General features: G+C 46.2%; 1 protein-coding gene across 1 annotated transcript; it reads right to left on the reverse strand.

Annotated features, from left to right (window-relative positions):
• On the reverse strand, positions 816 to 10,880 carry SMKR1 (small lysine rich protein 1). Its single transcript, XM_003484024.3, has 3 exons — positions 10,693 to 10,880; positions 10,267 to 10,633; positions 816 to 1,485 (listed from the first exon to the last, which is right to left on the reverse strand). Exons 1-3 carry the CDS (start codon positions 10,878 to 10,880, stop codon positions 1,291 to 1,293), a joined length of 750 nt encoding a protein of 249 aa, XP_003484072.1. The 3' UTR covers positions 816 to 1,290.

The following is a 14,655-nucleotide window of genomic DNA, read 5'->3' on the forward strand; positions in this document are numbered from 1 at the left end:
GCTAGCTGAGCAACAGCTCCTCTGGTGACTAGGTAATGGCTACACTGAATCCACACAGACGGTACAGCCAGACGTGTGTCATTGCCGGCAAACTCAAGTACGTTCCCAGCACCTTGCTTCTCTGATACAGAAATTCATGGGGTTGCCCTTTTTCTCTGATATTTATGAAATCCTGAGCCCTGGGTTGCAGCCTTCCTTAGCAAGCTTTGTGAACCACTGAGGTCCTCAAAAGGCAGCCGGTGACATCATGATAAGCAATTCAAACAAACTGGATCATCTCTGGACCGGTGCTGCCTTGAGGAATCAGCTTTGAGCTGAGAACTGTGAATGGAGACAACAGTGCAGGTGTCAGCACCGGGGGAAGTGGCAAACGTGCCAAGAAGGTGGCAGGAGGCAGGGATGGAAGGCCAAGTTATTCAGAGGTGGTGCTTACACTTAAAAAATGCACCTCCTTCCAAGTTTCTCATTTGGGGCTTGTGGGCAGTTTTCTCTCTTAAGTGTCTCCACGCAGGCTGGGGAGATCCAGGAATATCAGCCAAAGTCCCAAGGCAAATTTTTAGCACCAACTCTGTAACTTGGAGTCAGCCAAGTTCAAAAGAAAGGCTGCAGAAGGTGGGAAGAAAACGTAAGTGTAGAGAAAAAGACGGGTGAAGGAAAAAGGAACGCAGGCTGACCTGCCCTCTTCTCCCCAACCACTGACTCCATCAGCTCATCTGAGCCCAGGCAAGAAGGTCAGAGCAGGATTGACAAGCCTGGTCTCCCTGGTGTCTGTGGCTCATTCAAATTAGACAAGAGTCAGATCACTGATAAGAAAGTTAAAGAAAAAAAAATTTAATTTTTCCTGAAAAAGACAAGGAAATGGAACTGTGCCCCCAAAAGGGATGTTCATAAGCCAATCCTGTGCTTTTCCATATATTCTCTAAATATGTACCCTTTTTGGCAGGGAACCCCCCCCCCAAAAAAAAAAAACTCAGGCAAGCTAGAACTGCCTTTGGAGAGTGCAGTTTAATTCTGACCCAGAATTCTAATAATTTTTTAGAATTCTAATAATTTTTTAAAGTCCTATCAATTCCACCACACTGTGTGGGGATTACTCACTTTTTTCCCCCTCTTAACTTCTGAAAAACCAAAGCGGCTCACCGTACCCGCGTTTAGCTGAGGAGTGAAACGTGTTTATCATTAGTGACCACAGAAAAGCACACTTAGCTTGCGTCTCAACTTGTCTTGAGTAAAGTCTATTTTTGCTTGCAACGTAGTTACTACCCTGATCTCTCGTCCCCAAGTTCTCTCCTAAGTCTTGTTCTTCCCCTTCTTGGACTTGGTGGCGCCCGGCCAGCGGAAGCCGCGCAGGTACAGGCAGTGGGCGGCGTTGTGCGCGATGTACTGGAGGTTCAGCATGGCCGCCGGGCTCAGGATGTCCACTTCCGGTTTCTTCGGCTTCTTCCGGTGGGACCGGCCCTGGCCCTTTCTCTTCCCTTTACCTGGCTTTTAAGACAAGAACATGTAAGGGACAAAAATTAGTTGTTATAACCTTGACATATATAATTTTCAACATTTCCTACTGAATTTTAGGGAAAAAAATTCCTAAAAGGAAACAAAAACTTCTATGTGGAGTGGGAATGGAGGTCATGCAATCTAATGCCTATCAAGCCCCCCAGATTAAGAGACCCAACCGAATGCACCTGTGTGGATCTTGCTTGCATTGATTAGACAAACAGGCCCTAAAAAGGCGTTTTTTAGGTAATTGAGGAGATTTGACAATATCAAGGAATTATTAATTCTATTAGGTCTGAAAATCAATGGTACTGGGTCATGGCAGAAAATTTTCACAGGTTTCTGAGATGCACACTAAAATCTGTAGGAATGAAATGAAAGAAGGCCTGAGATTTGCTTTAAAATACTGCACTCCGGAGTTCCCGTCATGGCTCAGTGGTTAACGAATCCAACTAGGAACCATGGGGTTGCGGGTTCGATCCCTGGCCTTGCTCAGTGGGTTAAGGATCTGGCGTTGCCATGAGCTGTGGTGTAGGTCGCAGACGCGGCTCGGATCCTGTGTTGCTGTGGCTCTGGCATAGGCCGGCAGCTACAGCTCCGATTCAACCCCTAGCCTGGGAACCTCCATATGCTGCGGGAGCGGCCCAAGAAATGGCAAAAAGACAAAAGAAAAAACAAAAAACAAAAACAAAAACAAAAAAACCCTGCACTCCTCTTCCCAACCCACCCCCAAAATAAAGGCTAGATGAAGAAAAGGTAGCAAAATGCTAATAATTTCTGAATCTGAGATATGGCTACATGAGGATTCATCTTATGATTCTATTTTTGTGCATGTTTGGAAATTTTCCTAATAAGAATAAAACATTATATAATCAGGATCAGATATATATTCTTTTTTTTTTTCCTTGTCTTTTTGCCATTTCTTGGGCCGTTCCCGAGGCATATGGAGATTCCCAGGATGGGGTCCAATCGGAGCTGTAGCCGCCGGCCTATACCACAGCCACAGCAACGTGGGATCCCAGCTGTGTCTGCAAACTACACCACAGCTCAGGGCAACACCGGATCCCTAACCCACTGAGCAAGGCCAGGGATCGAACCCACAACCTCATGGTTCCTAGTCGGATTTGTTAACCACTGAGCCACGACGGGAACTCCCAGATATATATTCTGACACGTGTTATGTGATTGTCTCTACATCATTAAGCAGTCACCAGGATTAAGTGAGACATGGATATAAGGCAGTTAGCCAATGTCTGACATGAAGTAAGCATTCATTAAAGGATGTTGCCATCACCTTTATTACAGCTAATTCTCAGAGCTGTGTTTCGAGGGAGGGAGGTATTATTCTTGTCTTAAAAATGGAGAAGCAGGGAGTTCCCTTCGTAGCTCAGTGGTTAATGAATCTGACTAGGACCCACGAGGATGCAGGTTGGATTCCTGGATCCATGAGGATGCGCGTTCCATCCCTGGCCTCCCTCAATGGGTTAAGGATCCAGCGTTGCCGTGAGCTGTGGTAAGGTGGCAAACACAGCTAGGATCCCGCATGGCTTTGGCTGTGGCCAGCAGCTGTGGCTCCAATTTGACCCCTAGCCTGGGAACCTCCATATGCCGCAGGTGCGGCCCTTAAAAAAAAAAAAAAAAAAAAAAAAAAAAAGAGAAGCAGAGGCTGAGTCACATAGCAAACCAGCATCCACCAGGCTCAGCACCTGTGCTCTTGCCACAACCACACTGCCAGGTTAACCCCCTGTGGGCAAAGTAATGGATACTATCCGAACCTGCGAATAAACTATCTCTAAAGTTTTACTAAAGCTACACAAAGCTGAGTGGAATTCTCTGTGCCTTATGACTCACATATACAGAAAGTAACAGATGGAAATGTATTATTTAGAAAGTGTCTCCTCTAGGCAAGGGAAAGGAAGAATGTGTTAAGTTAGCAAGGACGCCTGTGAGGGCTAAATGTTTGTGTAAAATAGATGTCCTGTCATAGCACCTCACTTTAAAAATGTCCCAAGATAAACAAAGAGAAACAGTTGATGCGTTAAAAACACTAAAAAAGGAGTTCCCATTGTGGCTCAGTGGTAATGAACCCAACTAGCATCCATGAGGATGCGGGTTCGATCCCTGGCCTTACTCGGTGGGTTAAGGATCTGGTGTTGCCATGACCTGTGGGGTAGGTTGCAGACACAGTGGATCTGGTGTTGCTCTGGCTGTGGCAGAGGATGGCACTTGTAGCTCCAATTTGACCCCTAGCTTAGGAACTTCCATATGCCACACCTGCAGCCCTAGAAAAGCAAACAAAACAAAAATGCTATAATACATTTTTGAGTGAAGTGGAGGACTTGTTCCTAGATATAAAACCCAGGAATGAAGATGAGATGTATCTTGCAACATAGTGGCCTGGTTTCCGTGAGGAAATCCAAATGAAGAGAAACAACATGGAGCCCCGTATGATAACTGCATCTCCTGATAAAGCATCCCCTTGGGGTGTGGGATGTATACTTCCATAAACTCTTTAATAATTTTGAGTCTTGGCTTCCTTTCTGATTTCATACTTTTTTTGCATGTCAAACACACTTGACTTACCTGAAAGAATTGCAAAAAAAAAAAGTTATGTGTTTATTTGTATTTTTTAAATTATTTTTTTTAGCCATGCCCATGGCATGTGGAAGTTCCTGGGCTGAGGATTGAACCCAAGCCACAGTAGCAATCCAAGCCTCTGCAGTGACAACGCCAGATCCTTAGCCTGCTGCACCGCAAGGGAAGTCTAAAAGTACATGTTTTAATCTCCAAAATGGTTTGAGAACTAAGATTCACACAAAATTTGGACATTTTTATTCAAAGTTCTCATCTTTTTGTAGAAATTGGCAAACTGGTTCTAAAATTCATATGGAAATTCAAAGGATATAAGATAGAAGTTTGACTTTTTTTCAAAGTTCTCATCTTCTCATAGAAGTTTCTAAAATTTATGTGGAAATGCAAAGGACTTTGAAAAAAGATGAACAAAGGCTGAAAGACTAACCTACCTATTTCAAGAACTATTACAAAGCTACAGGATCCAGATAGTACAGCTTTGGTGTTAAGATAGACAAACAGATTAACAGAAGAGTCTAGAAATAGATCCACACATATACAAACAACTGATTCAACTGATTTTCTCTTTTTTTTGGTCTTTTTATGGCCGCATCCACAGCATATGAAAGTTCTCAGGCTGGAGGTCAAATAGGAGCTGCAGCTGCTGGACTACACCACAGCTACAGCAATGCAGGTTCCAAGCTGAATCTGTGATCTACACCATAGCTCACAGCAACATGGGATCCTTAACCCACTGAGCGAAGCCAGGGATCAAACCTGCATCCTCATGGATACTATAGTCAGGTTTGTTTCTGCTGAGCCACAACAGGAACTCCTCAACTGATTTTCAACAAAAGTGCCAAAGCAATGACAATCTTCAATAAATGGTGCTGGAACAATGACTATCCATTTGCAAAAATATGAACTTCAATCTGTACTTGCACCGTATGCAAAAATTAACTCAAAATGGCTCACAGGCCTAAATATAAAACTCCAAACTATAAAATTTATAGAAGAAAATATAGGAGAAAATCATTGTGACCTTGGGTTAGACAAAGATGACTTGGATATGACATCTAAACTGATGTCTATAAAAGAAAAAATTGATAAATTCATCATTAAAATTAAAACTTGGTCTCTTCAGAAAGACAAATACCGGGAGTTCCCATTGTGGTGCAGCAGAAAGTAATTTGACTAGGAACCATGAGGCTGCAGGTTCAATCCCTGGCCTCTCTCAGTGGATTGAGGATCCAGCATTACCGTGAGCTGTGGTGTAGGTCACAGATGCCGCTCGGATCTGGCGTTGCTGTGGCTGTGGCGTAGGCCAGTGGCTATAGCTCTGATTGGACCCCTAGCCTGGGAACCTCCATATGCCACAGGTGCAGCCCTAAAAAGACAAAAAGACAAAACAAAAAACAAAAACGAAAGAAAGACAAATACCATATGATATCACTAACATGTGAAATCTAAAATATGACACATATGAACCTATCCACAAAACAGAAACAGACTTCCAGGCAAGGAGAACAGACTTGTGGTTGCCAAGAGGGAGAGGTTTGGAGGAGGGACGGAGTGGGAGGTTGCGGTTGGCATATGTAAGCTATTATATATAGAATGGATAAACAAAGTCCTACTGTAGAGCACAGAGAACCATATTCAATGTCCTATGATAAACCATAATGGAAAAGAATATTTTTAAAGAGAGTGTGTGTATGTATATACATGTGTATGTATAACTGAATCACTTTGCTGTACAACGATATTGTAAATCAACTATACTTCAATTTAAAAAATTATGGGGGGAGTTCCCATCATGGCGCAGTGGTTAATGAATCTGACTAGGAACCATGAGGTTGCGGGTTCGGTTCCTGCCCTTGCTCAGTGGGTTAAGGATCCGGCATTGCCGTGAGCTGTGGTGTAGGCCGCAGATGTGGCTCGGATCCCGTGTTGCTTTGGCTCTGGCGTAGGTCGGTGGCTACAGCTCCGATTAGACCACTAGCCTGGGAACCTCTATATGCCGTGAGAGTGGCTCAAGAAAAGGCAAAAAAAAAAAAAAAAAAAAATTATGGGGAATTCTCTGTGACACAGATCAAGGATCTAGTGTTGTCACTGCTGCGGCATAGTTCAATCCCTGGCCTAGGAACTTCCACATACTGTAGGCACAGCAAAAAAAAAGAAAAAAGAAAAAAAAAAGGCCTAAATATACTTTTTAAAATTATGATTTCAAACAAACAAAACTTTTGCTCTTCAAAAGATATTGTTAGGAGAATGAAAAGTAAAGCCACAGATTGGGAGAAAATATTTGCAAATCATATGTCTTAAATGTGATGGTTTAATGGGAGTATACATATGTCAAACTTATCAAACTGTACATTTTAAATATGTACTATGTTATATCAATTATACCTCAATAAATCTGTTAAGAAATTATTACAAGGGAATGAAAAATTTCAGTTTCTGAGCTGGTTGGGTCATTTGAACACAGCCCCATAGCTCTTGACTGTTCCTGGTCTTCTTTTTTTTTTTTTTTTTTTTTTTTTTTTTTTTTTTTTGCTTTTTAGGGCCGCACTAACTGCATACGGAGGTTCCCAGGCTAGGGGTCTAATTAGAGCTGTAGCCGCCAGCCTAGACCACAGCCACAACAACTGGGCATCCAAGCCACACCTGCAACGTACACCACAGCTCACGGCAATGCCAAATCCCTAACCTACTGAGCGAGGCCAGGGATCAAACCTGCAACCTCATGGTTCCTAGTCGGATTTGTTTCCACTGAGCCACAATGGGAACTCTTGTTCCTGATCTTAGAACACAGAATTCCTGACTTAAAACCCTCCAAACTCCTGGAGTTCCTGCCATGGTGCAGTGGGTTAATAATGATCCTGTTTCTCTCTGTGGCAGCACCGGTTAGATTCTGGGCCAGGCCCAGTGCAGTGAGTTGAGAATCCAGCATTGTTGTAGTGGTGGTGAAGGTCAGAGCTGTGGCTTAGACTCAAGCCCTGGCCTGGGAACTTCCATATGCCAAGGGTGCTGCTGAAAAAGAAAACAAAAAACAAAAAAACTCTCCAAACTCTTTAATGAAAACGAATTTGGCTCCAGCCGCACTGGCCTTCATCTAGCTCCCAAACTTGCCAAGCCTGCTCCCCTCTCTTCCTACAGACCTTCAAGGGGGGCGTAATCTGTTCTTATCTTTGTGCTGGCCTCTGCTCAAACACCATTTCAGAAAAACCTCCCAGACACCGTGCGTATGGTCTATAACTAGGGTGAGCATGTAATTTATGGCCAAACCAAGACACTTCAACAGACATTAACTGGGACGGTCCCAGGAAAGGGGGAGGAGGCGCAGATGGTTTCCCGACAACCCTCCCCCGCAGTGTCACTTTCTGTGTCCTCACCCAAACATTCTTCACTATTTAACAGTATTTTTTTGGTTGTTATTTAAGTATTTTTTGTATGTTTCCCTAACCAGAAAACAAATCAGTTTCGTCTCCGTGTTCCCTGAATTCCTATGACCTAGAACTATGTCTGACACATTGTAGGGATGAATAAAATATGCTGAGTGAATAAAATGCGACTCAGATGCAATGCAGACACAGGATTTGGAAAACAAATGTAGATTTCTCCTTTTCTGGATTTTAAGATGCCTCCTTCATTCATTCAACAAATATTTAACAAATATTTCCTGTGCATGATGCCCCATTAGATGGAGAGCAAAGCAGGTCTGGGGTCTTGTCCTCAAGTGACTTACAGTCCAGTGAGGGGGAAAGCCACAAATACCCTGACTCACCAACTATGCTGTGAAGGAGAGCCCAGGGTAGGTGGCATTATGATGACATGGGATGGGTGGGGAGTGACCGAGTCTGAGACATAATGGAAGAAGGGTTCCTTAAGAATGGCCTGTGGGCTGAGGGGTAGGGAATTCCTAGACAGAGTATTTTTAAATTATTTTTATTTTTTGTCTTTTTAGGGCTGCATCTGTGGCGTGTGGAAGTTCCCAGGCTAGGGGTCAATTGGAGCTGTAGCTGCTGGCCTACACCACAGCCACAGAAATGAGGGATCCGAGCCACGCCTCCGACCTACACCAGAGCTCATAGCAACGCCAGATCCTTAACCCAATGAGCAAGGCCAGGGATCGAAACTGTGTCCTCACGGATGCTAGTCAGATTCGTTTCTGCTGAGCCGCAACAGGAACTCCCTAGGCGAAGTAAATAGCCAGTCAAGTTAACAACAAAATCAACGTGGCTGCCCATTGAGAGGAGTTGAGGCTGGAAAGGTAGGCAGGATGCAGCTCTGGCCTGCAGGCCTAGTAATCTAAGGTGGATGACCTTTATCCAAGGAGCCATGAGAACACATCGGCTCAAATGGCTTTACTTATTTATTTATTTATTTGTCTTTTTGCCTTTTCTAGGGCCGCTCCCACAGCATATGAAGGTTCCCAGGCTAGGGGTCGAATCAGAGCTGTAGCCACTGGCCTATACCAGAGCCACAGCAATGCAGGATCCGAGCCGCCTCTGCGACCTACACCACAGCTCAAGGCAACACTGGATCCTTAACCCACTGAGCAAGGCCAGGGATCAAACCTGCAACCTCATGGTTCCTAGTCAGATTTGTTAACCACTGAGCCACAATGGGAACTCCTGGCTTTACTTATTAAATCATTCTGCTTCAGTTTTCTGGTCTCTGAAAGGTAACGGTAGTGTCAACCATGTGAAGGGACTGAGAATAACTCTCAATTTAATCGAGAGATATTTAGTGCTCTTACATGGTGATTAACTGGAAGGAACATGGGCTTACATTTCTATATTATGGTCTAAGGAGGTGACGAGTAAGGCTTTCCATGGCCAAACAGGCAAAGCACCATAAGTGAGGTGCAGAGGGCTATGGGCACTTAGGGAGCAACAGGGGAACAGAAGTTGCATCAAAGATGGGTCAGTCTTTAAGCAGATGGATACCTCGAGATGAGACAGGGGCAGAAGGCTTCCAGAAGAATGTGGGATGTAGTTTTGGTTTTGGTTGCGTTTGTTTGTTTTTTAAACAGAGATGATAATATGGCAGATAAAGCTCCAAGAGGTTGAGGCCCTTTTACCAGAGGCTCCCAGAACTATGCTCAAGCAGAGCAGGGTCTAGTTCCACAAGGCCCTAAGGTGGGCGCGCTACAAGGTCACAGCCATTCTGGGATAACAGAATTGGCAGAGAAGGAGGACGAAAGAGATGGACAGGCCTTGGCTAGCGATAGCAGGCTACTGCCAGAATCCAGGCAAGTGGTAGTAAGGAGGCCATGACCAACAGTGGCAGTGAGAGAGGCAGGTCGCAAGGACTGGGGCACAGGAATGCTTTCGCATTTGCCGCCAGCAGAATGAATGAGCTGGATTTGAACACAGTTTGAAAAGGCTCTCTGGTAAAAAGATCCAGAGGGAATTTGGAAACGGAGGTTTGGCGTTTCAGTGTGGTTTGGTTTAAGATGGGGGTCTGTGAGCCAACGACTTAGAGCTTAGACAGAAGTAAGAATGTTGCAGGCTTTCCTGGACATAAAGTGCAAGAACTCCCTGCACAAAAGCTCTCCTCCAAAGCCCTTCCTCAAACTGGGGTTGGAAAGGATAATCATTGTCTAGAGCGGGCACTCCCCGCAGCACCAGGGCTCATTGTCTATTTCCTTAATCCACAGAGAAGAATCCCACAAGTGACAGAAGGCTGGCGGCAGCAGAAGCTAAGTTCCTGGCCAGCTGCTGTTGGCGTTAACTGGTGTTCCGGCATTTTCTGGGTGTGAAAGTTGCTCAAGAGAACCGAGGGACTTCAACCAACCAACTCACAAAAAAACCTTTCAGCCTGATTCAGCGGTTGCTGAGCTCTTCCGCGGCGGGCGCAGACCACCCAGGAAAACCCTCTCCCCCTCATTTTTATCCAAAGTGTTCATTTCACGGGTTGGGCACCACTCAACACAAGGAGATGAAGGCGCTGATCTCGTGGCACGGGCAACAAGTCTTAGTAAAGCGTGCCTCTACCAGACAGACGGTATTAAACTAATTTAACAAGAGCCTCAGAACCTCTGATGCTTAAATAAGACGTGTATTAATTACCATGGTAATGCTTTCTCAGTTGAGCAGGTGAGTGTGGCATGGGTTCCCAATCCTGAAATAGAGAGAGAGACCCCAGTTCTCCGCAAGGCCTGGGGGCTGTGCCCCCGCGCCCATTCCTGCCGCTCACCGGGCTGCCACCACCGCGCTCTCCAGCGAACCGCCGTGGGCCCGGGGCTTCGCCACGTTTCTCGAGTCCGCTCTCACCCTTCCGCCCGAGGAGGTCTAGGCGCTCGCGGGAGCCCAACGCGGTGAGGGGGCAGCCAGCCACCCAGCGGCCGCCACGCGGGGCTGGGACCCCCGCCACAGAGAGGCAGCGGGCTGCGCGACTCAGTGCTTCGTCGCCTCGGGGCCTGGGGCTCCCGGCGGGCGGTCGCGGGAGGGCGGGCTCACAAGCTCTGGGCGGTGCGCGCCGCGGGGGCGGGGCCGCGCGGTGTTTACGTGTTGCCAGGACACCGGGGCCTGGCTCCCAGCCTGCCCCGCGAGCCTGCGCCCGCCTTCCTGAGAGCGGGCTCAGTTCCCTTCTGGTCGCGCCGCGCTGGCTGGGTCATTTCACCTCGCGCGACGGCGACCCAGGCTGCTAGTGCCCAGAACCCCGCTGGCTTTGGGCGAACAAGTGGGCGAAGGCGAGGTCCGGATGGTGCCCCGGGTGAATGAGGCTGGCCTTAGAATAGGAGGATTCGGCTCAGAGTATGAGCTCGGCCCCTCACTGGCTGGCCTTGGAAAAGTTACGGAAGACTCCATGACCTTTTTGGAAAAGGAGATAAAACCTCTGAGAGTCGAAGTGAAAATAACATGGGGAAATGTTTGTAAAAGAGCCTGTAAAAAAAAAAAAATAAATAAATAAATAAAAATAAAAATAAAAGGAGTTCCCATCGTGGCGCAGTGGTTAACGAATCCGACTAGGAACCATGAGGTTGCGGGTTCGGTCCCTGCCCTTGCTCAGTGGGTTAACGATTCGGCGTTGCCGTGAGCTGTGGTGCAGGTTGCAGACGCGGCTCGGATCCCGCGTTGCTGTGGCTCTGGTGTAGGCTGGTGGCTACGGCTCTGAATAGACCCCTAGCCTGGGAATCTCCATATGCCGCAGGAGCGGCCCAAGAAATAGCAAAAAGACAAATAAATAAATAAATGAGCCTGTAATGATACAAACATTCGTAAAAAGGGCCTGAAAAACAAAACCTAGAGTGAGATTAGGCAAGAAAGGACATGGTAGATGCAATTCTGCTTCCAACCCTGAGTTCATCCTGACTCAAGAATGAAGAAGAATACAGTTTGGGAGCAAGGACTCTCATTCGTTTTTACGACTTTTTTTTTTTTTTTGTCTTTTTGCCTTTTCTAGGGTCGCTCCTGCGGCATATAGAGGTTCCCAGGCTAGGGGTCCAATCGGAGCTGTAGCCGCTGGACTATGCCAGAGCCACAGCAATGCCAGATCCGAGCCGCGTCTGTGACCTACACCACAGCTCATGGCAATGCCAGATCCTTAACCCACTGAGCAAGGCCAGGGATTGAACCTGCAACCTCATGGTTCCTATTCAGATTCGTTAACCACTGGGCCACGACGGGAACTCCTGGCTCTTCCCTTTTTATTCAAGTTATTAGGCATCTATCTTGTGTCTGTTAGTTCTAGGCCCTGGAAATTCAGCAAAGTTCTTTTTTGGGGGGAGAGGGTTGTAGAATGGGGGACATGGTGTACATTTAAAATGATAGATGTTAACAGGATGTAATACATTGGATGTATTAAATTGATGTGAGGGCTGCTGGCTTATTTTTTTATTTATTAGAACCACACTTGCGGCAAAGTCCCCTGCCCTCTTCCTGTGCTCTCTCCTCTGTTGGCCCCTCTCTTAATCCCTGGGTGGGGGTGGCTCACACTCCCTGTATACACCTCTTTGGATCTTCACAATTCTCTCAGGTTAACCCCTATTAGGCTCACTCCCAAACCTGTTCCAGCCCTGCTTTTCCTGAGTTTCAAATTGGAGGTTCAGAACCTTACTGCTGTGTTTTAAAATTGAGCTGTCCTGGAGTTCCCTGATGGCTCATCAGGTTAAGGATCCAGCATTGTCACTGCTGTGGCTTGGGCTGCTGCTGTGGTGTGGTTTTGATCCCTGGCCCTAATTTAGCTGTCTTAAAAGTAGATCTGTGCCTGGGGGTGACATGGAGTGTGTGTATGTATGAGATTGACTCCGCAAAGGCTTAAGAGAATAATTTGGGAGTGATAAAAATGTTCTCTGCATCCTGCTGTGGTGGTGGTAACACCAGTGCAGGACTGGCTACATAATTTGCATGGCTCAGTGCAAAATGAAAACATGGGGAAACAGGGGAAAATGCCACCAAAGGTATTAAATTATGAAACTTTTCCCTTTTTTTTCTGTGATTGCTGTTTTAGTTTGCTTTTGAATATTGTGTTTCCCCAGGGAATAGGGACACTCCACTTCCCAGGTATCTTCCCTTCCCAAAGGTGCCACCTCACATGGGTGACCTCGAAGGAAATATAGCCCCTTTGCTGGGATGTGCTTGGTAACCTGGATCCTGATAGGTGAGATGCTCACTCTCTCTGAATGTGCTGAGGTGTGCCCTGAGACATCTGGGTGCCAGTCTGACTCTGAGGTGGGGGCGGAATGGGTGAGAGTGAGAGTTGGGTGGTGTGAGGGTGACAGGAAATGAGATTCATCAGACTTGAGACTCCAAGCCCTTCTGTCCCACAAGATCCATTGTTTGATCAGGCTTCATCTACAAAACATAAATTCTAAAATAAGTTAAGAATTTCAAGGAGTTCTCATTGTGGCTCAGTGGGTTAAGAACCTGACTAGTATCCACGAGGATTCGGGTTTGATCCCTGGCCTCACTCGGGTAGGTTAAGGATCCAGTGTTGCTGCGAGCAGATGTGACTTGGATCTGGCATTGCTGTGGCTATGGTGTAGGCTGGCAGCTGTGGCTCCGATTTGACCCCTAGCCTGGGAACTTCCAGTATTGCAGATGTGGCGCTAAAAAGACAGACAGACAGACAGACAGACAGACCGACACACACACACACAGAATTTCAAGACTGAACTCCGAGCATTGAATCTCAGAGCCCTTCTGAGTAGTACCCTTTGTGACCACTGGTCACATGCTCAAAAGGCTGGCCCTGCATATATATATACACACATTTGTCAAAATTTATTACATACTTCAAATGAATACCATTTATTATAAATAAATTATATCTCAATAAAGTTGGTTTTAAAACTTCAGCTTTTAGGAACCTCAACCTTACCTTATCTAAATTCAAACCATTGCATACTATGTGTGCATTTCTTTTTATTTTGGATAATGGCATCAGCAGCTGCCTAGGCACCCAAGTATAAGCTAGTTGTCTTTGCTATCTCCCTCCTCATATCCAGAACTCTCACATACACCTACTTTAGCTGCCTCCTGACTTTATGTCTGTGGGTAGTGCTAGCTGTGCCCAGTCACCCAGGCTCAAACTTCCACTTTTTTTTTTAGGGCTGCACTTGTGGCATATGGAGGTTTCCAGGTTAGGGGTCTAATGAGAGCTGTAGCTGCTGGCCTACACCACAGCCACAGCAATGCGGGATCTGAGCTGCATCTGCGACCTACACCACAGCTCACAGCAACCCAATGAGCAAGGCCAGGGATCAAACCCACAACCTCATGGTTCCTAGTCGGATTCATTTCCACTGTGCCATGATGGGAACTCCTATTCTGATATTCTTTTTAAAGCATAGATTTAATCATCTCTCACTCATTTCCAAAAACTTTCAATGATTATTTCCTACAAAGTCAAGAAATCCTTGGAGTTCCTGCCGTGGCACAGTGGGTTAAGAATCCAACTGCAGCAGCTTGGGTCTCTGCAGAGGTGCAGTGGGGTTAAAGGATCTTGGGTTACTGCAGCTGTGGATCTAAGGTGGCCAAAAAAAAAAAAAAAAAAAAGGAACTCCTCAGTTTGGTATGTATGGCCTTTCAAAATCTTGCCTCAGTCTTCTTTTCTAGCTTTATTTATTCTCTCTATACCTTATTTTTGGCACATCCCTCTGTCTCCGGGGTTTGTTGCACTCACACCTCCCAGCCTTCGCTCACACAGTCCCCCTAACCTGGAATGCCTGCTCCCGCTTACCTGCCGAAAGCTTATTCCACCTTCAAGCCCAGCACAAAATAGAGCATCTCCGTGAGCTCATGAGTCACTACCAATGCACCTCGTGCCTGTTAAAGTGGGCTAAGGCCTCTGGCACTGCACTTACTTAAACCGTAGCAATGTGTCTACTTGTCTCCACCGGTGGGCAGCTTCTTGGAGGCTCGTCTTCGTATGGCACAGCAGTAGTGGGAGATGTCAATGGAATGCTTTGTATGAATCTGTGGGAAGTATTATTCCTTTCATTCTGCCAAGCCCGGCTACTTCTTCATTCTCCTTGAACGGTGAGCCTAAGTGAATGTTGCTCCGCTCCCCTCCTTTCTGTGAAGTCTCCTAATTTTTTCTGAGATGCTCATTATGCTGCGTGTTCACCTCCATCAGCCATCT

This window comes from Sus scrofa, chromosome 18 (genome assembly GCF_000003025.6).
Source record: "Sus scrofa isolate TJ Tabasco breed Duroc chromosome 18, Sscrofa11.1, whole genome shotgun sequence".
Classification (NCBI taxonomy): domain Eukaryota; kingdom Metazoa; phylum Chordata; class Mammalia; order Artiodactyla; family Suidae; genus Sus; species Sus scrofa.

Coding starts and splice junctions, on each gene's coding strand:
- SMKR1 (XM_003484024.3), bottom strand. CDS start 10,880: ATGGAGTCTTCCGTAACTTTTCCAAGGCCAGCCAGTGAGGGGCCGAGC. Junction 10,634..10,692: donor CTGGGTCGCCGTCGCGCGAG/GTGAAATGACCC, acceptor GCTCTCAGGAAG/GCGGGCGCAGGCTCGCGGGG. Junction 1,486..10,266: donor AGCGCGGTGGTGGCAGCCCG/GTGAGCGGCAGG, acceptor TTGTCTTAAAAG/CCAGGTAAAGGGAAGAGAAA.